The sequence below is a fragment of the Zasmidium cellare genome (assembly GCF_010093935.1).
Source record: "Zasmidium cellare ATCC 36951 unplaced genomic scaffold M409scaffold_40, whole genome shotgun sequence".
Lineage (NCBI taxonomy): Eukaryota > Fungi > Ascomycota > Dothideomycetes > Mycosphaerellales > Mycosphaerellaceae > Zasmidium > Zasmidium cellare.
This window is the reverse complement of record NW_022986984.1, coordinates 340502-365022: the sequence shown is the minus strand read 5'-3', so window position 1 is coordinate 365022 and position 24521 is coordinate 340502. Positions and strand designations below refer to the sequence as shown.

The 24521-nt window shown below is 53.6% G+C and overlaps 10 protein-coding genes across 10 annotated transcripts; 2 read left to right on the top strand and 8 right to left on the bottom strand.

Annotated features, from left to right (window-relative positions):
- Nucleotides 1-356: 356 nt before the first annotated feature.
- On the bottom strand, nucleotides 357-1082 carry M409DRAFT_28074 (uncharacterized protein; the record flags this gene model as incomplete). Its single annotated transcript, XM_033808861.1, has 1 exon — nucleotides 357-1082. One exon carries the CDS (start codon nucleotides 1080-1082, stop codon nucleotides 357-359), a length of 726 nt encoding a protein of 241 aa, XP_033662566.1.
- Nucleotides 1083-3441: 2359 nt separating this feature from the next.
- On the top strand, nucleotides 3442-4582 carry M409DRAFT_69723 (uncharacterized protein; the record flags this gene model as incomplete). Its single annotated transcript, XM_033818415.1, has 2 exons — nucleotides 3442-3702; nucleotides 3758-4582. The coding sequence occupies 2 exons, from the start codon at nucleotides 3442-3444 to the stop codon at nucleotides 4580-4582; spliced, it is 1086 nt and encodes a 361-aa protein (XP_033662565.1).
- A 472-nt stretch (nucleotides 4583-5054) lies between these two features.
- Nucleotides 5055-5450, bottom strand: M409DRAFT_28072 (uncharacterized protein; the record flags this gene model as incomplete). Its single annotated transcript, XM_033808860.1, has 1 exon — nucleotides 5055-5450. The coding sequence occupies one exon, from the start codon at nucleotides 5448-5450 to the stop codon at nucleotides 5055-5057; it is 396 nt and encodes a 131-aa protein (XP_033662564.1).
- Nucleotides 5451-6088: 638 nt separating this feature from the next.
- M409DRAFT_59054 (uncharacterized protein) lies at nucleotides 6089-6598 on the bottom strand (the record flags this gene model as incomplete). The annotated part of the gene is made up of 1 exon (XM_033814080.1): nucleotides 6089-6598. One exon carries the CDS (start codon nucleotides 6596-6598, stop codon nucleotides 6089-6091), a length of 510 nt encoding a protein of 169 aa, XP_033662563.1.
- Nucleotides 6599-9858: 3260 nt separating this feature from the next.
- M409DRAFT_28070 (uncharacterized protein) lies at nucleotides 9859-11307 on the top strand (the record flags this gene model as incomplete). The annotated part of the gene is made up of 2 exons (XM_033808859.1): nucleotides 9859-10142; nucleotides 10209-11307. 2 exons carry the CDS (start codon nucleotides 9859-9861, stop codon nucleotides 11305-11307), a joined length of 1383 nt encoding a protein of 460 aa, XP_033662562.1.
- Nucleotides 11308-11831: 524 nt separating this feature from the next.
- M409DRAFT_37517 (uncharacterized protein) lies at nucleotides 11832-13501 on the bottom strand (the record flags this gene model as incomplete). The annotated part of the gene is made up of 2 exons (XM_033810744.1): nucleotides 11832-12846; nucleotides 12930-13501. 2 exons carry the CDS (start codon nucleotides 13499-13501, stop codon nucleotides 11832-11834), a joined length of 1587 nt encoding a protein of 528 aa, XP_033662561.1.
- Nucleotides 13502-13772: 271 nt separating this feature from the next.
- M409DRAFT_28068 (uncharacterized protein) lies at nucleotides 13773-14744 on the bottom strand (the record flags this gene model as incomplete). The annotated part of the gene is made up of 3 exons (XM_033808858.1): nucleotides 13773-13781; nucleotides 13910-14516; nucleotides 14575-14744. 3 exons carry the CDS (start codon nucleotides 14742-14744, stop codon nucleotides 13773-13775), a joined length of 786 nt encoding a protein of 261 aa, XP_033662560.1.
- A 1015-nt stretch (nucleotides 14745-15759) lies between these two features.
- M409DRAFT_59050 (uncharacterized protein) lies at nucleotides 15760-17121 on the bottom strand (the record flags this gene model as incomplete). The annotated part of the gene is made up of 1 exon (XM_033814079.1): nucleotides 15760-17121. One exon carries the CDS (start codon nucleotides 17119-17121, stop codon nucleotides 15760-15762), a length of 1362 nt encoding a protein of 453 aa, XP_033662559.1.
- Nucleotides 17122-19668: 2547 nt separating this feature from the next.
- On the bottom strand, nucleotides 19669-20958 carry M409DRAFT_69721 (uncharacterized protein; the record flags this gene model as incomplete). Its single annotated transcript, XM_033818414.1, has 1 exon — nucleotides 19669-20958. One exon carries the CDS (start codon nucleotides 20956-20958, stop codon nucleotides 19669-19671), a length of 1290 nt encoding a protein of 429 aa, XP_033662558.1.
- Nucleotides 20959-21786: 828 nt separating this feature from the next.
- Nucleotides 21787-23856, bottom strand: M409DRAFT_69720 (uncharacterized protein; the record flags this gene model as incomplete). Its single annotated transcript, XM_033818413.1, has 1 exon — nucleotides 21787-23856. One exon carries the CDS (start codon nucleotides 23854-23856, stop codon nucleotides 21787-21789), a length of 2070 nt encoding a protein of 689 aa, XP_033662557.1.
- Nucleotides 23857-24521: the final 665 nt, after the last annotated feature.

Below are 24521 nucleotides of genomic sequence, written 5' to 3'. Positions count from 1 at the left end.
GAAGGACAGCAACAGTGATGGATCAATGCGTGGCACTTGCGGTTTAAGAGGTGTCTGGATTTTTGCGGATGCTCTCCTTTGGAAATACATCCTACCATGCTGTCAACGAGTCCAACCAGTCTCTTGTCAGCCGTTGAGGAATGGACAAGGCCTAGCCATGTTCTTCGTCTTCAAGTCTAACCCGTTCTCAATTACCAGGCTGAGAACATCTTCCACTGCCCTCGTCATTCCGCTTGAGACTCAACGCATGCAGACATGGTCTTTCCTAAATTTTATGAGCCACCAGACCAGCAACTGCAGGACGAGTCGACATCGTCTGTAGGTCGTAATGTCCGGCTTTGATAAGGGCAGCCAAACTACCACAGCGCCTCCTCCCCCATCCTCATCTCCCCCAACCTCTCCAAAACCTGCTTCCACTCCGGCCTTACCTCCACCTCCAACCGCCTCAACCCATCAACCTCCCTAAACAACCTCCTCGCCGCCTCAACACTCTCCGGTCCCTCCTCGCCACTCCCCTCCGCAACACTCAACCCCACAACCTTGCCCTCGTAAAACCCCTTCAACCACTCCACCAACCTCCCCCAACACTCCACTCCCTGCTCAGGTTCCAACATCCGCAACTGAATCGGCGCCATGCGTTTCGCATCCTTGGCGGGCGTGTCTGCGAGCCAGGCGATCAGGGCGGAGGCGTCGAAGTTGTGGATGTGGAAGTGGAAGGTGTTGGTTGGGTAGTAGATCCACGAGGCTTCGACGCGGAGGAGGTGGGTGGTTTGCAGGATGGGTGGTTCGTGGGGGCGCTTCTCGGTAGGTGAGACGGCGATGCGGGTTCCTGTGGGGAGGATGAAGTTGAGGATGTTGGCGCGGAGTGGTTTGGGGATTCCGAGGAGGGTGGGAGATGGTCTTGGGAGATGGGCTTGGAGACGTTGCTGATACTTCCAGAAGCGATTCTCGCAGGCGATTTGTCCGGGTCGTTCATGTTGGTCGCTGGGAACCTCGTGCTTGCTCAACCGCCTCCTGAGCTCGACGAGCTGGACTGGTGTCTTGGTGCCCGGGTTCGAGGGGAGCTCCATCAAGTCGTGCATTTCGTCTATGCCGCTGTCTTGACGGGGTGGCGTGGGTGGGTGATTTGAGGGGCTTGTCTGGCAGACTCTTCTTGTGTTTCGATCTGAAGAGACTTCGCACGGAGAACTTCATCTTCGTGAGGTCTCCATAGATCAGAGCTGAGGGTGGACGCCCAGACAGGATTTCCGTGGGGTTGTTTGCGCTGGGGTAGAGAGTAAGACCACGAGGAGTCGAGGTGCATTCTTTTGGCATTTCGTTCCGCAGTGCGTGAAAACTTGGCAGTACCATGAGAAGCATCTGATTACCTTTGCAGTCAGCGGTGTGGAAAGCATTTACCTCTGCAAAGCCTCATACAGGTCCACCACAATCAAAAAGAGTATACAAGCTTCAAAGCTGCCCAGTCTTTCTGCACCTATCCGCCCCATAAGCCGTTACATGAGTGTCAACCTATTCGTTTAGGCCGCAAGGATGGCAGCGCCGATATAGACCTCTGCGATTCAGGTGCGTTCGACTCCCCTTGTTGAGGCTCCCTGCCGAGCTGAGAGACCACATCTATGGTCTCGTCTTTCTGGAGCCTTCTGAAGGCAACGTACATCAGAATCGATTCCAGCTCTCTGGGGCCTGGACTCCTGCAGACATGCCGTGAGACGCGCAACCTCGCAGGCAGAGTATACTGTCAAGCAGATCTGACAGTTCGCATGCAGATGGAGTTGCTGCTGACTGGCGTCCAGGGGAGTACGTTCGCGTTCGATGTTCGGAACATGAAGTTCTCGGAAGTAGTAGCATAGGCACGGTGTTCTGAGAGACGGAAGTGCGCGAGAAATCGGGTAACGATTATGAGTCCTGGTCCGCGACGGCCATGGAGTGAGGGAAAGAGGTAGTTCAAGGCCTAATAGAACGACTATTGGGCGGGACAAGGCGCTGAAGTAGGGGTCGAGGACAGCAAAAGATCAAGAGAACGCCGGGGTGTTGAGGGCGACACAGGAACGATGAGAGTGGATCAGCGGTGGAATTGAATTTGATTTGCAGGCACTTACATGTGCGAATGTCAATCTATCTAACTGCAGTGTTGGAAGTTCATCAGATACCGTCGTAGGCAACTGTAGCATCAAAGTACGTCGCCGACCGCCCAGTGAAGGGTCAGCCAAAAGATCGCAGTCTCAGTGCTTGACTCTATTGCTTTTCATCATCACTTGAACTTCTATGCAGTGACTGGAGTCTGGCTGCTTCGACACAGCAGAGGCGCAGGCTGCGAGACCTGCCCGGCAGACCCAAAAAGTGGTTGAACTCCTCGCATCAAGAATAAGCCCCATCGAGTTACCTGTCCCACCACCAACCCACAGTCCGAGTGAATCGTGGGTGATGGAGAGCGCAGGCAATCGCATAACTGTTGACCACGACGAAGAGCTCCCGTCAGCACCTTGAGCCCAACTTGTCTCCCACCAAATCCCAAGCTCCTCCTCCCTCTCTTGTTCAACGCTGCAGCAAGATCAGCCAGACCAGGAGCGCAGACTCATATCCTCGTCTCCCCTTGCAGGGCAGCCACCCGAAGATGACCGGACTCACAGGCCCAGTATGACCCGAGCAGTGAAGCTTCCGAGCGAGAGTGCAGAGGGCGAGTGGGCAGGCAGAAGAGGATGGAGGTGATGGCGAGATGAGCCGCAAAAGTGCTTCTGTGGCGGCGCGTTTCCGCAATCCTGTGCAAGACAGGCTGTCCGGGGACTTTCTCCCAAAGCTGTGTGTGATGGACGAAGAGTGCAAGACTCTTGTCTGTGTGTGAGCTTCGATTGCGATTTTTTGAGCGAGGAGTTGGAGAAGAGGAAGAGAGAGAGCTGCGTGCGGCGACATAAATTTCGTGGGAGCTCGGGCCACCCGAGGAACCGTCAGGCAGCTAGGCTGTCAGAAGTGTTGTTGACTAGATCCGCCTGGATATCGGCCTGTATATATTTTCAAGTGTCACTTCAAAACGGACTGATCGATTCATCTGCACATGTCATTTCGATCCTCTTTCCGTCCTCGACAGATCTCCCACATCTGATCACATTATTGAGGTCGGTCACGTGTCGCAACATTATCACCTGCAGAAGCTCCGAGACAGTTCGGCCACACGCGAAAGCGCGTAGCTTGCTGCGACTTCACGAGACAAAAGACAAACGCTGCCACGGGCGCGACAAGTAAATTGGAGAGACAACCCGCCGCATAAGACTGCCGTCTGCAAGCTCAATTCTGTAAGTCACCACGCGACCGCAGCAACAACCTGCCGCGTCCACCACTGACGACATGGCCTACTTCAACAGAACCGCGAGTACTCTCAGACCATCCACCCGATCGAACACGACTACTACCTCTTCCTCGGCCCCTGGTCGCGGCAATCAAAACATGGCGGGCATCTTTGGTAGTGCCGGCGCGGCGGCGGCCAACGCTAACCCAACTCAAGGGGATCTCAGCAAAGATGTGATGGTCCAAAACCCGCCCGAAGACAGCATCTCCGACTTGCGCTTCAGTCCTACCGGGGACTACCTCTCAGTTGCCAGTTGGGACAAGAAAGTGCGGATATACGAGATTGCGAACGATGGCTCGAGCCAGGGAAAGGCCATGTTCGAGCATGAGGGTCCCGTGTTGAACTGCTGCTGGAGTCCAGTAAGTCTGGAATGCATACATGTTTATGAAGAGCAAGGACTAATGTTATACACAGGACGGTTCGAAGGTCTTTGGTGGTGGTGCCGACAAAGCAGCTCGCATGCTCGATCTCGGCGCAAACGCAACCCAAGCCACACAAGTCGCTGCACACGACCAGCCTATTCGCTGCGTCGAGTCCTTCAACACCAACGGCAGCCCCATGCTGGTGACTGGCAGCTGGGACAAATCCGTCAAGTACTGGGACCTGCGGCAGTCGCAACCAGCTGCTTCTGTCGACTGTCGCGAACGGGTCTACTCCATGGATGTACGAGGCGACCAGATGCTTGTGGTCGGTACTGCAGAGCGCCACATCCACATTATCGATCTGAGGAACCCCACGAAGTTCTTCAAGTCCATGCAGTCACCGCTCAAGTGGCAGACCCGTGTCGTCAGCACCTTCACCGACGGCACAGGCTTCGCGATTGGAAGCATCGAGGGTCGATGCGCGATTCAGTACATCGACGACAAGGACTCGGCCAACAACTTCTCCTTCAAGTGCCACCGCCAGACACCCGCCACAGATCGAAACAACAGCAACGTCTACGCAGTCAACGCCATCTCTTTCCACCCGCAACACGGCACTTTCAGCACCGCAGGTTCAGATGGCACCTTCCACTTCTGGGACAAGGACGCCAAGCACCGCCTGAAGGGCTATCCTGAAGTCGGCGGCACCATCAGCGCGACTGACTTCAATCGCGGTGGCAACATATTCGCATACGCCGTCAGCTACGATTGGAGCAAGGGCTACAGCTTCAACACGGCGCAGTACCCCAACAAGATCATGCTCCATCCCATCCAGGGAGATGAGTGTAAGCCTCGCCCGAAGACGGGCAAGCGGTGATGACATCCCACCAGCTAATGTTTGCCAAGGCAACAAATATCAGCGCAAGAAGTGAGCACCGAAGCTCATTGGCAAAGGTGCTTTGAGTGGGATTCTGTGCGTAATGGTTGGCATGCATCATTCAGCGAGGCGTTTGGCGTATCGAAAAAGAGGAAAGGAAGAACAAGGATATGCATCGGGTTGGTGCACGGTATGTAGCACCATGAATGACACGATTGAATTGAAACCAAAACCAAACTTTTCAACATCCAATCCTATTTCTACCACGCAGCCACTCACCCCGTATGTCCGTCGTTATTAAACTCAATCCCTCCATTTCGTTCCCCAGAAGGCACACTTCGACTCAGCTTCCACCCATTCAGACCCTTGATCCTCTCGCTAATTGATACACCGAGAACCACTGCCGCCCCAAATCAGCAAAGCACACCCCAAACCACCACACAAAACACAAAACTCACCATCCCCAAAAACCTCACAACACAATCCTCCCCCTCCCCACCTCCCTCCCGACAACCCCAATCTCCCTCCTCAACGCCCCAACCCTACCCTCCACCATCCCCATCAACCACACCCACCGCTCATACGTACTCTCCGCACAGTCCTCCGCCGGCCGCGTCCGCATATAGCTCGCGTACCGCGCGACCTCCGCCGCGAGGTCGTGCTGCAGGCGCGCGAGGTAGAGGGGGAGGGCTTCGGACCGGAATTGGGGGGTGCTGTGGAGGAGGGTGGGGCGGGCGTGGGTGGCGGCGGGGAGGGGGGTCAGGCGGAAGTATTCGTGCCAGATTTGGAGGCGGAGTTCGGTTGGGAGGCGGGTGGAAGCTGGGGGGAGGTTGGGGGTGGGGGCGAGGGTTCTTGGTGGTTGCGGCATTGTTGGTTGTTGGGGTTGTTTGGTGGGTTTGGTGGGTTTGGTGTTGATGTTGGTGTCTGTGGTTTGGGGCTGGAGTTGGTGTCTGTGTCTGTGGTTTGGAGCTTGGAACGATGAGAAGATGTTGGTATGTTGTTTGAAGCTGATGTTGGTATGTGGGTTGGAGGTTGGAAAGATGAGAAGAGAGGGCAGGAGTATTGGTGCCTGACTGACCATTAGTCCACGAGCCGACGATAGTCCGACCAGTGAATGAAAACCGCGTCAGGGAGCGGCCAGTATATGCAGGGTCTTCTTTTCACATGCCAATGTCGTCTCGTATGCCGCGCCTTGTAGGTGGACATGTCAAGCAGGATCAAAGTGGGAGATTGGGGTCCATGTATGGGATTGGCATTGAGTTTGATACATCTCTGGTCATAGACCTGTCTCTGCTGTCTCTTGCTTGTGAGCCAGTTGCCAGCATGCGCCATCCTCTTGTTGACACAGTGCAGATAGTTGCCTTGTATTGCATGCTATGCCAGACTCCAGCAGCGGCAGTCTTCCCCCGTTATCATCGTTCCGCGGTAGCCACAATCAATCCGGCTCCAAGGCCTGCAACTGCTGAACCTCCACGATTCTTCACGCGCAACGAAGCCAGTTACACATCACGCCTGTTCCTTAGCCTCCAGCAGCTCCTGATCTGCCTCAGCTGTCCCTCCATCTGCCCACTCTCGGCCTCCTTCAGCCGCGAATAGCTCAAGCATGTCCAGCTCTTTGATGGTGAAGTTCGCGAACTTCGTCAACGCAAGATTCTTGTCGCTGTACTCGGCGTGCTCGCGGATGGTGCGCACCACCTCCTCCTCTCCACCCGAGAAGCCATTGCGCGACGCCATCTCCGTCTTCGCCATCAAGTTGTTGAATTGAGTCTTGCACACGCGGTTCATCTCTCTGACTTCTTGCTCCAGTCCCGTGGTGTAGACCGGAGTTGCTTCGTGGAATACCGTGTGGCAGGTGGAGAGGAGAGAAACGGCTTTCGTGCGAGAGTGAGGATGCTGCGCGACCTCTGTAATCAAGTCGGTGTTGAAGTAGGCCTCCCATATCATCAAACGGAGTTCTGGTGGCAGATCGAGCAACCGGCATGGCTTTTGTTGCTCCATTGGAGTGATGTTGGCCATTCTGAGCGCTGTTGATGGAGAGACGAGGTGGCAGGCACAACAATGGGGGCGATGCTGCTGCTGTGCCACTTAATTGAGCAGGCGGGTTGGAAGGTCGAGACGTGAGCGATGGTGTTGGTGGAGAGGCTTTATGTCGATGTCGATGTCGACGTGAAAGGATCGCCAAGCGAAGATTCTCCAGCATGTGTCATGTATTGCTTTCAGGGACAGGAAGGTGCGTCGTCTAGACTGGCAGTCACGGCGGTGCTGCTACACTCTTAAAGTCGCATTCTTCACAGCTCGACACCTAATTCATGGCACGCATTTCCATCGCAATATCGATGAACAATCTATGAAGTCGTCAAGTCAGTGAATCACATCGAACATTTGCCCTTACTCGCATGCATGCCTTCGTAGTCTTATCGTTCCCAATTTCGATCTTCTGTTCCAAAAGAGGCTTGCTGCGAAAGAGATGAGTGCGAAGCTGAGTAGTTTGTCGAAATAGTCCTGAGATCATCACTTCCATTACTTCGAGCTCAGTCAACCTCTCGAAGCAACTCATCCTTGTTTCTGAAAGATGAATATGTTCATATTTCATGTCGTTAACGGCTTTCTCACACATTGCTCGTGTTTACCGCAGTAATATTGGCAAAAGTCCGTACTGAATGCCGGCTATAGCAGCGGATCAAAAAGGATACACCCTTCCAATCACCACCACCAACACCAAACGAAAAAGCAAAAAAGACGGAGCCGTCAAGCTCCACCTTTTTCCCCCTAGCCCGCCTCACAAGAAAAACCAGTACTTGCATTGAAATACTGGAAAGAAGACCGAAAGGCTCAATCCATTCTATTTTATTCGTTGAATGTCTTTTTTTTGACCCCCGAAAGGGTCCCCAACAGGAGGGTTCGAACCCAGAGCTTTTGTTGGTCTCGTCGGCTAACCGCTCGACCACAAAGGTGGAATTCGATGGTGGGGTAGATTGCAAGAAACCTATAGAGTGTTGATGGGTTTGGTCCGAGGTTTTGGCGGGAGGGCTTTGGCGTGGTGGGCTAGGCTGGAGGGGGAAGGTACGGCTTGCGGCGAGTGTAGCGCTTTAGAGGCCTAATACTTGAGGCTTAACACTGTCTTGACGCAGATTTGTATAGGTGTTCGAGAATATGTGTGGCCTGGCTCTGATTGTGCATCGTTTTTTTGTTTTCAGCTACCTGCCAATACGAAGGGTTTGCAGCCCCACCATGTCGATTGCGCTCTAAAGCTATGCTCCTCATAGACTTGGCAAGACGAGCAGTCATACTGCATCAGGTCCAAACGGAACGCCCAAGACAGCAATTGCCTATGGCATTTTACATTCGGCTTCCAGGGGTCGCAGGTACGAAGGTCTGGCAGTTCGGGAGTAGCTGGTGTGATGGTTGTGATGGCGGCACCTGGCGGATTGCTACAGAAACAAAGATGAACGGCAAGCGGCACCACGAAAGCTCCTTCGCTCGAATGCGCAGGAGGCGTATGGAAACGACCAGTCTTGTGGTGTGCTGTGCAAGCGATGACAACAAGGACCAATAACCGCCCCAGGCCCGTCAACAGTTGCCAAGCCAGTAACTCATTCAGTGGATGACTCTTCCTCCAACAACCCAAGCCGATCTATCTCCCTTCTCAACCTTCCAATCTCCACCTCAAGCGTTTCCGCATGCAACCTCCACTCCGTCCTCTGCCACGGCGTCGAACGAGCGTCCTTCGGATCCTCCAGCCCCAGACCGATTCGCCCATAGGGTCCCAACTGCTCCTCCAGTGCCGATAGATCACGCTGCAAACGCCACACGTATGGCCTCAGAGCATCTTTCCTTAGCGCCTTGCTAATGCGAAGAAGTTCCGGCTCAACAATATATAGTCCCGGGCGTCGAGAACAGGTTTTGATCTGGAAGCATGCGGAGTGGAAGATATCGTCCCATATCAAGAAGCGAACGTCCAGGGGTAGATCAAATAGCGCGAAATGTCGACTTTCGCCACTCTTATTTGCAGCTTTACTCATGTTGGTCGATGTGATAAGAGGTCCTTGGCTTCCAGTGTCGAGGTGAAGTCGGGCTAGACTTTGACGCTAACAAGATGCCCACGGTCCAGTCTCAACGGCGTCGACGGTGGTCCAGGATCCGCAGGTCGTCACTTCGTACTGTCAACGGCGCGCAGCACACTCTTGAAACGACAGCAGCACTATGTGTTGGACAGTGAATAGCAGACAGGATGGTAGAGGACAAGAAGAGGTGAAGTGTCATCAGCTGAAGTTACCCTGATCCTTCAACATCTCGGATGCCCTTGAATCCGGCGACCGGGCCCGGACATTCTCCCACGTCACTATCTCCAAAAAGCCGCGAAACTGGTACAATCTCCATGTGCAGAAAGATGTACGACTATTGGGTTGGCCAGGCGAAGACAGTCGACGAGGACAGCGTATGAGGATATCAAACCGCGGGACAAGTCATTTTCTCAATGGCGAAGCCAAATCAAAAGCAAGGATGAGGGTACAAGCCGTAAGGATGGTGCAGGGACTCGCCATTGCGCTCGGCCTTCACACCGGTTCTGATATTGGCGGAGCCGCGGACGCGTTGCTCGATGTGTGCCTTCGACAAACCACTGGCTTGGCCGCGCGCCGACAACCTTCAACATGGCATGGCGTGGCCCTACGCTCTTGTAGCCTCTGGCCATTCTGCACGGCGGCGCGGAGTGAATGAGAAACACTCCCGAAATCAACATCTGTTCTGTGCTCCTCAGACCGATCGTTGCAGTGACGGCGCCGCGCGCACACTGTTCAATTCCACATGTGACCCGCCCGGCCGCACCGCAGCTGTCTCCTTCGATCTGATCTGGCATGGCCTGACGCTTTTGTAGCCTTGGCCCCGAGCGACGGCGGTGCGGAGCGAAGAAAGACTACAGCTTGAAGCCGTAAGTGAGTCTGCAACTGAACTCGCATGTGAGATCTCCAGTGAGGGCTTAAAAGGTCTAAAGTGAAGTGCTCACAGCAGAAGGTGATTTCGGAAATAAGCTTGGAAATACGGAAAGTGAACTCAGAACTGAGCTTGGGAGTGAGCTCAGAGGTAACATGGATGTACGAACGTCTTCAGATCCTCAGACGCATGCCCCCGACTTTTCGGCGAACAGCTCTCTCTCGACTTCATCGCTCGAGTCAAGAAATCCAAGAGGACTTCAACGGCATCTTGTCGTCGCGGAATCCTGCGAGGCACACAATCGTTCATATACTTCTCTTCCAATCTAGGAGCTGTTGGGAAGCATGGCCAGTGCCGATATTGACACAATTGCGTTGACACGCCTTGCGGCAAAACGACTAAAGCAAATCTCAGTGGAAGGGCTCTCCTCGGAAGTACACACCAAGGCCACTCACTGTCTCGTCGACACTCTCGGAGCCATCGCGGTGGGACTGACAGGGCCTCTGGCAGCAAGCATGCGCATGTACGCAACTCGCGACATTGACAGACCACAATCATACGCCTTTGCCATTGGCAAGAAGACCAGTGCAGAGACCGCAGCGTTTACGAATGCAGTCCTGGCGCACACGTAGGTACCTTATGCTTGCAATAATAGGGAGAGAGTCTAGGCTGACCACCTCGATTGCCGAGTCAGGGCTTTACGCGATGATATGCATCTTGAGTCTGTCGCTCATATCGGCTCGATCGTGATTCCTTCTGCGCTTGCTGTAGCTCAACGGGACAGCTGGAATGGCGACCAACTCCTCAAAGCAATCGTGGGTGGCTATGAAATGGGAGCACTGCTCGGGACGTCGCTACATGCGAGCGGAAAAATGAATTCGCATTTTCGTGCCAGTGGCATGATTGGGGCTTTCGCTGCCGCAGGTAGTATCGCTTGCGGCGAATCCAGTGATGAAGCCACCACCGCTAATGCTTTGGGCTTGGCTGTCAACGCGGCCTGTGGCGTCAATGAATGGGCGTGTGGTGGCACCCCTGAGATCTTCATCCACGTGGGTACGGCCGCCCGCTCGGGCATCACCAGCCATGCACTTGCAAAAGTCGGCGTGGTCTCAAGCCCGGAAGTACTCGAGGGCAAGCACGGCCTGTTCAATGCTCTAGGAGTCTTGCCAGATGCCCCCTCCACATTCACCAAATGGCTCCAGTTGTCCAGCCTCGGTCGTGGCATCCTCGACGTGAAATGGAAACCGGCGGGCTGCTGCAACTACACGCAAACAACCACATCACTCGCGCTCAAGATCAGTCGTATGCCAGGGTTCGCTGTCACAGATGTGAGATCGATCGATATAACCACTACGACCGCTGCTATCCGATATCCAGGCTGCGACAACGCGGGACCACTCCATAGCACCTTGCAAGGGATGATGTCGATCCAGTACGGAGTCAGCGTGGCATTGCTCCTTGGTCGGCTCAGCGAAGCATCGTGGGATCCATTATGCAACCCGGACACCGCTTCATTGATGCGTAGATGCAATTTATCGGCTTCGCCCGCTTTCGATGAGGCGTATCGACAAGGACTGCAGCCAGCACGCATTGTCATTACGTTGGAGGACGGCAACGTCATTGAGCAAGAAGCTGCTGATGTCCCCTGGATGGAGTCGAGCGAAGTGTTAGCACGAAGTGTTCGAGAAATCGGTGAACACGTTCCCGCTGAGCGAGCTCAGCAGTTGGTGGAACTTTGCTTGGATGTTGACCAGTTGGAGAATTGTGAGAAATTAGAGGCGTGTCTTTTCTGAAGTGTCTCGAGAAGACTTTGAGCAGTTCTTTCATCCGGGCGGCTTTGTCGATATTGACCCTGCGTTGGACTTATCCACCGCCTCATGCTGCAAGAACCGCCGTGAGCATGCGGGTCGTCTCGCGCTTGTCCTTCACGTTCACAGTCTAGCTCTTATGGATAGCGAACCAAGTTCATACAGCACTCAAATCAACAACATCGATCTCAACAAGTCAAAGAAGAGCGAGAGGAGTAGTAAAGGAGGGTCACAGCATTGATCACATAAGAGCTAGCATGTCCAAACTAACGTCCATCCCGGCATCGCGAAACACTCTTATGTCGCGAGACGCACTCGCGCTTTTGAACTCTCGAGCCCCTGCCTTGTAGAGATACGATATCCGCTGTTCTGAACGACAGATTCAATACGTACATTGCAATCAGGCCTTTGAAAACGATTTCATACTTCACTAGATTCTGCTAGCTTGCTGACGCTATACGAAGTCCAAGTTTGACGCCGTCGATAGTGGCCCGCTCCTTGAACCCTTACTATGAATCTCGGCTGCTTGCTTCGACAGCTCCCTCGTCGCAGCAATCGCTCTGATCCGTGAAACTGGCAGTCTCCAATTTCTCGAACCACACGAGGCTGTCCAGCTCGTCCTCAAGCTTTATTCCCATCTTGACAGCTCTGCCATCTTCAAATATGAATTCTGCTATGGTGCTGTCGTCGAAGAACTCCTCGTAGTGATCACGAATGTGTGCAATGTACTTCGTCTGCTTGCAGATATGCTCGAACGTAAGCGTGAAGGCGTTCGATCGGTCGGTTGCATTTATGAATAGCATGCTGTCCCTAATCTCCACACTCATGTAGTGGTATCCGACATTCCAATAATTTCCTGTGTATGCAGTCAACGGAGTCTTCTGAGGCTGAGCTTCGTCAATGCCAGGGCAGAGCTTCTGCTTCAGGTCATCATGCTCAGATCTGAGGTCGGATAAGCGGTCAGGGGACTTTGAAAGTAACGTCCATGCTTTGTTGTCAGAACCAGACAGGTTGAGGACTTCAGAAATCAGTTCAAGCAGAACATATGTGCTGACCGGGTTTGCCCAAATGGAGTTGCCTACAGCAATCCCGCCGAATTTGAACTCTGGGAGGAAAAAGTGAAAGCTTCCGAAGCCGGGGACTACTCCATTGTGTTGAATGATCTTATATCCGTGGTAGTAAATCGGCTCCCAACCTGCTGAGTAGAAGGTTGGCGATGACATTGGTCCGAACTCGCCAATTTCGTCGTCGGGGTTCTCAATAATGCGTGGTTTGATGAGATCACGATATATCTCCTGCGATATGGGATCTTCCTGGTTCATCAATGCCCTTACCCACTTGATATAGTCATTTGCGGAGGTATAGATCGACCCTGCACCTTGACCTTCTGGGCACTGGAGTAGTTGAATTGGTTTGTAACTCTTGTTGACCTTGTGCCATGTGTAGGGCGTAGCAATGCGATCTTTCAAACCAGCGTCGATCGCAGCGCTCGGCTGCAAGTAAGTCGAATTCATGCCCAGTGGACTGCAGCAGCGAGTTGTACAATTAGCATGCGCCGTTACTTTGACCGTAATATCTCAGCCCATACTCCATGCTGCATAACTCACCTGAAAAAGTGCTTATGCAGAAAATCTCCAAAGTAGAGGTCACTCATCTTCTCCACGAGGAATGTAGCAACGGTGTACATCATGTTGGAGTACATGAATCTTGTTCGAACAGGGGCACTGGCTTCCAAATGGCGCAAATTTCGTGTTACAGAGGAAGGAGTATCCGGATAGGCTGCACGAACGCTTAAGAGAGAGTTGTCGTGACCTGGCAAGCCAGTTCGGTGGCTCAGAATATCTTCAAGAGTCACGTTTTCTGTATAGCCGTTCCCAGACAATATGAAGTCTTCTGGTAACAGGCTTGACATCGTACTGTTCCATTGCACTTGTGGGTAGGCATCGTTGTTCGCAATCAATAGCGCTACGGACGCTGCTGTCAAAGACTTTGATGTGGACGCGATATCGAATAGCGTGTCTGCCGTGACTGGGACCATATTGTTTAGAGATGCATTTCCGAAACCCTTGGAGGCGATTGTCTCATTTTGCACGATAGCGATGGCCAGACCCGGCACATGCCATTGATTCATGAGTTCGGTAACATGAGTCGCGAACGCCGAGGAGTTGAAGAGATCCATGACTGTTCATGAAATACGACGGCACAATGGAGGGCGTGTACTGTGACAATCGAGGACGGTTGAAGGATGTCGCTACGCTTTGGTTTTGTTTGTTCTGACATGACGCAATGGCGTTGCTAAACGAATGCCAAGCGTTGCGACTGGGAATGAGAGGAGGGCCGTATGTACTAGGGGCCTAAATCAACTTCTCGTCGCGACGTTCGATTTCTACGCTATAAGGGCGGTAGCTTTTCCATCCATTTCTTTTATAGAACGATCGTCTTATTACTCCCTAGAAACCCTAAACCCTACGTCAGCTAGGCCAGCGTCACACTACATTCGATTGCGGTCGCAAGACCAAGCACACAAGGGAAGAGCAGCAGATCAAGCCGTCGTAAGCCACTTCCCGCCACCCTCAAAACACCTTACAGAAACCGCTTGCTCGTCTCGTGTAGGCACCTCATCGGATCCTTCACCAGCGTCGAGCTCTTTAGCGGAACGCAGCCTTGCTTCAGCCAAGTGCAGTTCCCTCCCAAACTTGTTCGAAGACGTGACCGAAGACGTGACGGCGCCGTGCTCCAAAAGCCAGCTCGCCGCCTCCAAATTCGCGGTCGAACAAGCGAAGGTGAGCGGCGTGCCCAGAGAGCCATCGCTGTTGACGTCGGCGCCTCTGCTGACCAGAAACTTCACCATCTCGAAGCATTCAGGGCGCTGAGCGGCCATGTGAAGAGCTTTGCCGAAGGTGGCCCCATGCGCAAGTAACATATCCACAGCTTCGAATCGGTTTGCCAACACAGCGCCTTGCATGGCCAGTCCGCCGCCCCAGGAGTTGGGCTGTGCTCCGCGGTCGAGTAACCAGCGTAGAACGTCGTCGTCGTCGGTGTGGTGGACTGCGTAGATCAGCGAGACGGTGTTCGGCCGCCAACCCAGGTCGTACAGTGTGTTCAGAAGCTTGAGGGAGGTCGTGTTGATGGCCAGGAAGCCTTGTCGTCCGTTTCCGCCCTTGTCTACGAAAGCGCCTCGTTCGGAAAGATATCTTGCGTTTCGGTGGTCAGTCGCTTTGTTCGCTCTCCTTTGGCGTGGGATATACTCACTTGATGATCTCGATTTGCTTTCCAATGATTGCGTGATAGAAGCCCGTCATCAGGTACAGATTCTCTCTTCCTTTTTGTGACCTGTCGAGAACGCTGTCGATGATTTCGAGGTCGCCCGATCTGCATGCTCGAGCCATTTCAGCTTCCAGTAAAGCTTCTTCGCTTGCCATGGCGACACGTTGTTGTATTCAGACGATCAGCAAAAGTGTTCGTGATCTCCTTGTCTGTTGCTTTCGCTTGGCTCCAGGTCTGTCGTTGCAAGACGTCGATAATAATGCTCAAAGGGAAGAACGTGAAGTGTTGTTAAGCTCTCTCATTTTAGAGCTTTGTGCTGAGCCATGTGGGCTGTGTCACGGAGGCTGAAGCGCCTAATGAGGACACTGGCGATGACGGAGTTCAAGAAATCATCTGAGTGCCTAGAAAGAAATGATAAGATTTCGAAACACCGACAGGAGCGCCTTCTGCAAGGGCAATATTTGCTCCATCAATTCCTAGCCTGCAGGGTGGCTGGTGGGAGAATGAGTGAAGACAGAGGTGGAACTTCTGTGAAAGTGAAGACGTTAGGTAAGGACTTCAACATATAGTCTTAAGGAATCACACAAGTGAACTGCTCGCAGTAGTAAATGATCTTAGAAATGAGCTTAGGAATGACACGAGAAGTGAACTTCGAGGTGATCTCAGAAGTGAGCTTAGGAGTAAATCAGAAGTAAAGTTAGAAGTGAGCTCAGAAGTGAGCCTAGGAGTCTGTCAGAAGTAAGCGTAGGAGTAAATTAGAAGTGAGCTCAGAATTAAGCTAGGAGTAAATCAAGAAGTGATCCTAGGAATAAATCAGAAGTGAACTCAGAAGTAAGCGTAGGAGTAAAGGAGCGTAACACCATCTCACATTCAGCTAACTATGTCCAAATACATAATGCTTTCGTTGATCGTTCTCAAAACGACCCCTTTCCAATTTTGATTGATTCTCAACTTCACACAAGAGAGAAGGTCGTATCAAACGCCTTCGCTAAACCAAACCCCCCATCATGCAATGCAAAAAGTCAAGGAGAGTCGTGATAGATAAATAAAATTAAAATGTTGTGTACCAGGCCTGTGTGCCATCGTCGTAAAGCTATACAAGTCCATCTATGTCTATACATTTGCGTTGGTCGTCAAACATCATCATTCGAAGAACCTGGCGCGAGGAATCTACCAGTTCTGGTAGTAGGTAGGCGCAGGCTTGCTCCAGCCCCAGCTCCCCGTCGAGGTGACGGTGGTAGTGGGGACAGGGGTCGGGGTGATGATGCTAGGAGACCAGCCGGAGGGCTTCCAGCCGCTGGGGTGCGAGCCGCCGTTTGGTGGTGGAGGCAGGCTGCCGGTGGAGATTGGCGGGGGGACACTCCATGGTGGGAGGCTGCCGGTGGGTGCAGGGTAGGTGATGTAGATGGAGGTTGTGTAGCCGTAGCTGAGGGTGATGGTCACGCACTCGGTGGTGATGGTCGAGCCTGGTGGGCAGTAGGGTGGTGGGGTTGGCTTGACGATGTAGGAGGTCACGGTTGCGGTGCCGCTGGGGGCTGCTGGGCAGCTTGGGGAGACTGGGCAGATGGGGCAGCTGCCTCCTGGGCCGTTTGGAGTGGTTGGAGGAGAGTTGGGAGAGGTTGGTGGGGAGTTTGGCGAGGTTGGAGGAGAGTTTGGCGAGGTTGGTGGCGAGTTTGGCGTAGATGGAGGCGAGTTTGGACCAGTTGGAGGAGTGCTTGGCGGCGAGGTTGGCACAACAGGCACAGTTGGTGGCGTTGGCAGGTAAGTGCTGCAGCTGGTCGTGACGGTGGTGATGTACGAGGTGGTCAAGTAGGTAGTCCACCAGGTCTGGCCGTTAGAGGAGGTCTGCGTGCTGCAAGGGACCAGGGTCGTGATCGTGCTGGTGATCGTGGCAGTTGAGGTGGTGACCGGTGGCACTGGGTAGGTCAGAGTTGTGCACGAGGTGTAGGTGGTCGATCCGCCAGGGCAGACGGGGCACTTCTCGGTGATCGTCGATGTGATTGTCTTGGTGATCGAGCTGGTGATCGGTGGAAGAGAAGCAGTCTTCGTGGTGGTGATGTTGGCTGGCGGAGGAGGTGGAGGAGGCACGCTGCCGGTTGGGTGAGGAACCCAGGTCGTTGGAGGAGGCTGGGGTTTGGTCCAGGTGGCGCAGCTGGTGTAGGTGGTAGTATACCACGAGGTAGTCCAAGAGGTAGTGTCTGTTGGGCAAGGAACAACCGTAGAAACCGTGGTAGTGTACGTATAGGTCGTTGTGATTGGCGTCCAAGTCGAAGAAGATCCAGAGCTCCAGACGGAAGTCGAGGTAGGCTTAGTCCAGGTCGAGCTAGTTGGAGTCCAAACGCTGGAAGAGGACGAAGACCACGAGGAAGTCTCCGAAGAGGTCCACGAAGAGCTGGTAGACGTGGTGTTCTTGGCAGGACCCCATCCACCACCATTGCCTCCCCATCCACCGTTGCCGTAGCCCTCAGGCTGTCCAGGCATAGCAGCCACCGCGCCGAGAACGGCGGCGAACGAAAGGGCGGAACGCATCATGCTGTGTTGATCAGGCCGAAACAATATCTGTAGTAAACGAATAGTGGGAAAAAGCGACAGTTGTTGTTGTTGAGACTCGAGATCCTTTAAGCGAAGGTGACCTCGACTGGAAGAGAGATGGAGCTGTTTCCTGTTGCTGCTGTGCTTGAGTGAATGAAGAAAAGAGAGAGACCTCTTAGCAAAAGCGAACAGATCGATATATACATGTTACCCGCAGCAGGCAGACCACTCACTCATCCAGACGATACGCAAGCGGCGTCATCCCATCTGACTGACTGACCGATGGAGACAGAGACTCAATCTGCGAGTTTCTAATCACGTCCCCGTACCGTCCGTCCGTCCATCGCCCATCGATGCAACCTTCGTACACGAGAGACAAAAGCTGAGCGGGTGACGCTGGTAACTCGGCTGGCTAGCTCGGCGGCGAGTCCGTCCTAGCCAATAAACGGATTTTAGGCCGGGATACGTTCCATACGAAGGGTGTGAGCGATCAGGGTATGTACCGGTGTCAGTAGCAGTCCACCACGCACGCATGCGGTCGCGTGGCCGGCGTAGTGAGTGAACAAAGTGTGGCGAGTGAGTGAGGTGACAGTCGGACAAGAATAGCTACAGGGCTGAGCCCCCGGGCTTCCCCATCAGGAAGGACTCGCTGCACTTAAGCTTCGGCGCTCACTCGTGTCAGCAAGGTGCCTCGTGCGTCGAGATCCTTCTTCGTTCTCAACGCACGCCATTTCGCAGCGTCGCTCTGGACAGTCAGCAAGAAGTTTCTGCGAACCACAAAGATCTGGTGTAGCCCGGCTGAATGCTATTTTTTCTCTTGGTACGCCTCATTACTCACGATGAGGCTGATGGTGATGACTTTTTCCTCCGTACGGCTTTGCAACTTGGTTTCTATCGCGTACATCCGTACCCTGCGAACTTCGCTACTAACTCTTCACTGACCTGATGAGACGGCAGACTCGCTTCCTTCGACCACTTCTCACCTAAGGGGACACTATCGAAAAAGAAGACTTCGTAAACGTGACCTGCGCTCCTCGCTGATCAGCCGTATCAGCAAATCGACCTCTCCATCAGTGGGTAAAAGTGACGTGGGTACATATCGCCATGCGCGCTTCGATATGAAGAAGGAAGGTAGGAATTGGTAGGATTTATTGAATCGCGGATGCCCGGCAGCAGCAAAACAATTCATTCACTCACACTCATCAGCGTTGTCGCCGTCGTATGACGCAGACGGCTTGACGACTGGACCCATCATACGGCCCGGTCCACATTTGACAGACGCCTTTGATCAACTCCAGTCCCCGGGAGACTCTCCACGGTTGGCTGCCTTGCTTGATGCCCTACGCTGAGGCGGCCCAGCTGACGAGACACGGATCCACCCAATATATCAGAGTCAGTCCAGCGCAAGTCTGACTGATGGCTCATCACTCCCGGTCGCCGCGTCCGCGCGTGAGAGGCAAGACTTCCCGATCAGGCCCTCGTCGAAGCTATGGAAGCACACCAAGGCCAAGTCGGCGTCTTGTCTAAAGTCCCCGACGAGAGGGACTCGGTAGAATACCACGGATGGTACGGAGTCTACGACCTCGCATCTTCAACCCCTTTCAGAAAGTCGAGGAAAGACTTTTTAATGGACCCAAGAATCCACTCATTCACACTCAAAAGCACCCTTCGTCATCCTCAAACTTCCCTCCGCTCAAAACCCTCCCGCTCTTTCGTGTTTCCTTCACTCCCAACTCTCGTCCTTTCGTCAATGATGAGACAGATCAGGTCGTCAGCCAAACCTCGTGTTCCCCAGCAAGCGATGCGCAACCCATAGGCCAGGCACGCACCGGAAAGAGTAATCTGCAAAAGCGGGCCGTCTGCATAAGCGAAGGAACAAGTATTGCCAAGCCTTGACGCGGATACGAGGTGTGTCTGCGAGTGAGTGATAATGTACATTGTTTGTTGGTTGGTTGGTGAAGACGTCGTTGGTACGACACGAAGTTGCGCGGATTTCTCGTTCACCGGAAGGTCAAGAAAGCCTTGTTAGGTCTCTGCCGGATCATCCATTTGACCGATGGATGTTCTATCCCGCAGTGTTCAGGATACGGTGCTCGAGCTGACCCACTACTGGAAAGGAAGCTCGTCTCCCTCGCGAAGTCATCATGTATTTTTGATGATTTCTCGTGCATTGGCTTATCGATGGTGTTATCGCTGCGGGAATGGCCGCAATATTGTCGCATACACGAGGTCGTTGCTCGTTCGATCGAAGAGATGATGTGATGTGATGCTTTGACGAATACTCCAAGAGGTCTGTGGCGGCGCGAAGAGTGATGTGGCCCACATGTTGGTGCTGAGTCTTCGTGCATTCACTATTGTTGGCGTGATATATCATGCTCTCTGCTTGCGGCGGGAGTGTCCGCAATATTGTCGCCCATACGAGGTCGTTGGTGTATCGATCGAAGCGACTTTCAAATCCCCATCATCTCGACCGTTGGCGCTAGTTGGATGCGCCTCGCAGCGAAACCGACCTCGAATGCCATCAATGCCGTGACGTCTTCCACCTCCTCAATCCAGTGTCCAAACTTTGACCTCCCCATCATCTCCCGTACTGACAACCACCTCCTCACCCTCAAACCTCTTCCCCTTATCACACCTCTCCACCCAAACAACATGATTGACCTCAAAGACATCATGCGCATTCTCCGCATCTGCGACGATGACCCATTCCGTCAAGCTCTTGCCACTCGTGTTGTCTGTGGTTGATGGGAGCGCGGCATCCGACATCTCCACATCCCCATGCTTCCACACTTCCTCGTATACGACAATCTTCCCGTCGCTGCCGGTGCTCACGACTCTTCCTGTCTTGCGACTCCAGTTGACTGTGTAGATCGGACGGTCGTGCACCGCTGGTAGTTGTGCTTCTTCGTACCACTGCTCTTCGAAGTCGCGGTTCTTCCATATGCTGGGCATACCAGTCGAATGACCCCCAACTTCTTTCTTCTCCTTAGGTTTCCTTCTCCAAACCCTAATCGTCTTATCGTCTGAACAAGTCATCAATCTCGGTCCACTCTTCTCCCTCTCTTCCAACCACGCCCTCTGCTCCTCACCCACCGCCCCCTCCCTTAACCCCCTCGAAACCTCCACCCCCTCAAACTCAACCCACCACACCGTCCCCGCATGCCCCTTCAAAAGCGCACAACACGCCCAATCATCCACATCCTCCCTCCACAACCGCACCGTATCATCATAACTCCCACTAGCCAACAACTGCTCAGCAGGATGCCACCCAACACACTTGACATCCCCCTCATGATCCTGCAAAACCGCCATCGTCTCGAAATTCTCCCCATCATCCAGCTCCTCCCACACCCACACGCTCTTATCGCGACTGCACGTCGCGAGCAAAGGCGCCGTGGGGCAGAATTGCAAAGATTTAATCTCAGAATCATGTCCATCGAGGATCACCTCTAACCTCCACTCTTCATCGTCCTCCCCATCCCCTCCATCGCCACCACCAGATAATCCTTTGCCCGTGAAGTCCACCTCCCCTCCACTAGCCCCAGCACCGGCATTCTCCTCCCACCTCTTCCAAATCCCCACACTCGCATCGAAACTCCCCGTCGCGAGGACGCTCTCGCCCACGGAATTCGGGCGCCAGCAACAATTCCTTATACTCCTCTTATGTCCGCCGCTAATCGTCGCTTGCTGCTGGAAGTTCTGCAGAGAGTAGATCCGGACCGTCTTGTCGGAGCACGCGGTTGCGAGGATGGGGAGGTGTGGGTGCGGGGTGCTGAGCCAGGTGCGGGCGTTGCAGGGCGGTCGGAAGGTCGCGAGGGGTTTGAGTTGTTGAGGCATGGTGTCGTTGTTTGTGGGAGTGTGTGGTAGTTGGTGAAGGGTTGTGAGAAAGTCTTCAAGTCCATTGACGTAGATCGAAAGCTGCAGGAAAGGCTCGTGGCATTGACCGGGGTTGTGCCGATCGACCATGTGAAAGCCGATAGAGGTCAGCAAGAACCCCACCTTCCCCTGAAAAGAAGACAGCACCTCTTAAGAAACGATAAAACCCGAAGAAGCGATGGTGGTTGATTGACTAATTTCAATTAAAAACATCTTCTAGCCTTTCCCTATGGAGGCAGCACCAATAGTGGTTTGTGGATATCAAGAAAAGACAAAAAACCTCCTCGAAACCATTGCTCAAGAGCCTCCCAATAAGTCAACTGTCAATCTGCTCCTCAAAAGCATGTTTCCTCTACCCCCTTCGCTTCGCTCTCGCCCCTGAAAATCAAAGTTACCAAACCCCAAGTTGTGGTTGCAGATAGATGAAATAGCCCCGTCCCAATGCCGAGAAAATAACAGAAGTGTACCGTCCCAAAATGATATGGTGTATTCCCTTTCCCCTGAACTCCTCGCTAACAGTCTTGGATACAATTCGAACAAACAGTAAAGGAGATTTCTCCCCGCACAAGGTATGTACACAGTTGAAAGGAAGTCGACCGACCCGCGATGGTGAAGATGGTCTATTTTTGACGCCAATGGATGATGCCGGTTGAGGGTCCTGTTTGTGTGGTCCAATATTATCCAGGAGCCTCCTTTGTAATGTATGATGGAGCGTGGTTGTTGCGGGACCGCGCTCTTCGAGACGTATGGCGCCATCGCGCCTATTAGTGGTGAGAGTAGTTCGGCGGCTCATGCTCGTTGTTGCTGTTGTGAGTCCAGCGATTCCTCGCCGCCTTGGTCGCCGTTGTTTGGAGGAGAGCCTTCTTCTGGCTGTGGTGATGGAGATGGAGTTGGCAGTCCACTTGGCACGTCTGTGACTGTGACACTAACAGGCAACCACTTTCTGCCAGGAGCGTAGACGGCTTGGGCGACAGGCACTGTCGGTGAGCCTTGCTGAGATTGAACGATCGTGCTGTCACTTCCATTATCCGATGCGACGTCGTCTTCTCTCTCTGGCTCGACCAGGTAGACGAGATCCGCCCATACCTGCCAATGCAGCGCGATAACGTGAGTGAACCGTCCAATGATGTCGTCATCAGGATCGGTCGACATGAGGTCGTTGCCAAAGGTAAGCGGATCGCAGATGGCGCCAAACCCCATGGAGTTGCGCTGAGGTACCACTTGCGGTACAAGCTGATCTTGGAGGTCCAGTGCAGACAGTCGGACATGCTCACGCACACGCGATTGCACCTTGGGGATCAGAGTCTCCGCCAGGATCTTTGCGTTTTGCCTAAAAGCGCGGCAGTCCTGTCTGAGGCAGTTGCTCAGCTTTTGCTCAGCAATGATCTGGAGGCCGACGTCGAATGGTGGATGCCTGCCCTCTGCAACCAGGAGTACACGAACTATTTCGGCAGCAATGTTCTCTGATCGATCAGCGAACTTGCCGTGCACCCCAACGATGGCGGTGACTGAGCTTTGTAGCACCTCGCATGCGTTTTCCAGCTCCGTGGGGCTGAGCCTGGATTCGGCCATTTCACGAAGAACATCACGGCAGATGGCATGGTAGACCCGGCAGTGCAGTTCGACTCGCATAGTCCGAAGTCGGTCCGAGTCGAGGTAGAAGGTCGCCGGGCAGAATGAGGTGCTGTCGTTGTAGAGCAGGTCCTGAATCAACCCCCGTGATATGGCGGACAACGGAGACGGCTCGAATCCCAGTGGTTGGAGGTTGTCTTCCAACCATCGCTTCGCTTCCATTTGACTGATCTTCCCAATGGCCATGCGGTGTGCATTGTACCTCTGCTGAAAGTTGATGGTATCCTCAATCAGCAGCGGCCGCATATGCCTGATTTGGTGGTTTGCAACGTCCAGCTTCATGGCCTCCAGAATGGTCATCAGCTGCCGCAGTCCGCTGACCAGCCTCTTTGGCTCGTTGTTATCCGCACCCTGCTTGATCTCCTTCTGCATATTGTCGACGAGCTGGTCTCTCATTGGTGCACAATGATTCTTGAGCACCTTTGCTAGCCAGTTGCCCAGATCGATCAGATCACACACCCCATTTTGTATCAGCTGCATGATGTGGTCCACATCTAGCCGCTCTTTGACTGCCTTCTGATCGTAGTCAGGCACCAGCGTCTTGAGAATGTCCCGAATTGCCGTGAATATCTTCGGCAACCGCACCAGCGAAGCCCGCGATATGCGATCCCAGTGCTCCTCATTGCCAGGGTGAGACATCCTCTCCGTCGATGCCAAAGCGTGCATCACCAACTCAGCCTCCAATGCTTTCCAGTATTGATCCGCCTGTGCTATCTTTTGCCTGCCTTTTGAGCCATCGAGGTTCGGTCGGAAATGGAGTTCTCGGTCGAAGTTTACGTCGTGACGCAGTTTGGGGTTGTTGATTATCCGCGGCATGTCAAGTTCGGCGAGGCTGGCAGGTGTGATCGGTGGGTGTTCGTCGGCGGTGTCGAAATAGAGGGCATGGTTGCCTCCTGGATCCATCTTGCTCATTATGATGTTGAGGATCTCCTCTCGAATGTCGTCGTCGCTGGGTATTTGGGCGGGTTCTGGTGATAATGACGATTGCATGGAAGATTGTCTCAGTCTCGTATCGACATCATACGCCATAGTGTGTGATTCAGTTGCTCGTGACCCAGAATGCGGATCAGTCACCTGTCTCTGCTGTCCCTTTCCAGCCGCGACTGGACTGCTCCCCGACCCGGTATATGCCGTAGAATTCCTCCTCGCGTGTGCGGCAGAGCCTTGTGAGTACGGCACGCGATCACGGTCTTTGCATTTGGGGTTTGGTTGGGGTGGTTGGTCCATGGTTGCTGACTATCTTGTTGTTTCCGCTTTCGTTGTCGGTCGTGCGTGTTACAAACGTGGATTACGGTGTAGGCGGAGAAGGGCGATGTTCATGCCTCAGAGCAAAGGCCCAGACAATGCCGGTCGAAGATGGACGAACGCCAAACGCTGCGGTTCAGAACAAAACGGCTATGTGAAGCAAAGTCAGCCTGAAGCAATCACAGTACGACGACTGCGGTGCCAAACCACAGCCGGATAGCCACAGCCACGACAGCTGCTGTGCACGACGAGAGCAAGGCCGCGGGCGTGGTAGTTGTGGTGAAGAGTGGTCGTGGTGCCGGACACGAGGGCTTACCTGGCGGGTCAGCAAGCAACGGACGAGAGCGTCGATGGTGGTGGTGGTGGTCGCAAGCGTCTTTGAGTGAAAGCGACGAGTGCTCCGGCGTGTGTGACGGTAGCGGCAACGACGACAAAGGAAGGGTGCTGGAAAGGACCGAGTGTTGGTATGACCCGAGGGCAGTGGCAGTATAGTAGTAAGGAGCGGATTGCGAGCGGAACTAAAGCAAGGCGAGAGGCCAAGGCATGGAATGGAAAACGAAGAACGAACGAGTGACGAGCGAGGGAGCGATGGTAGAGAAAGTAAGACAGACAGACCGGGCTTGCCGGCGTGAGGTGCAGCAGCGACA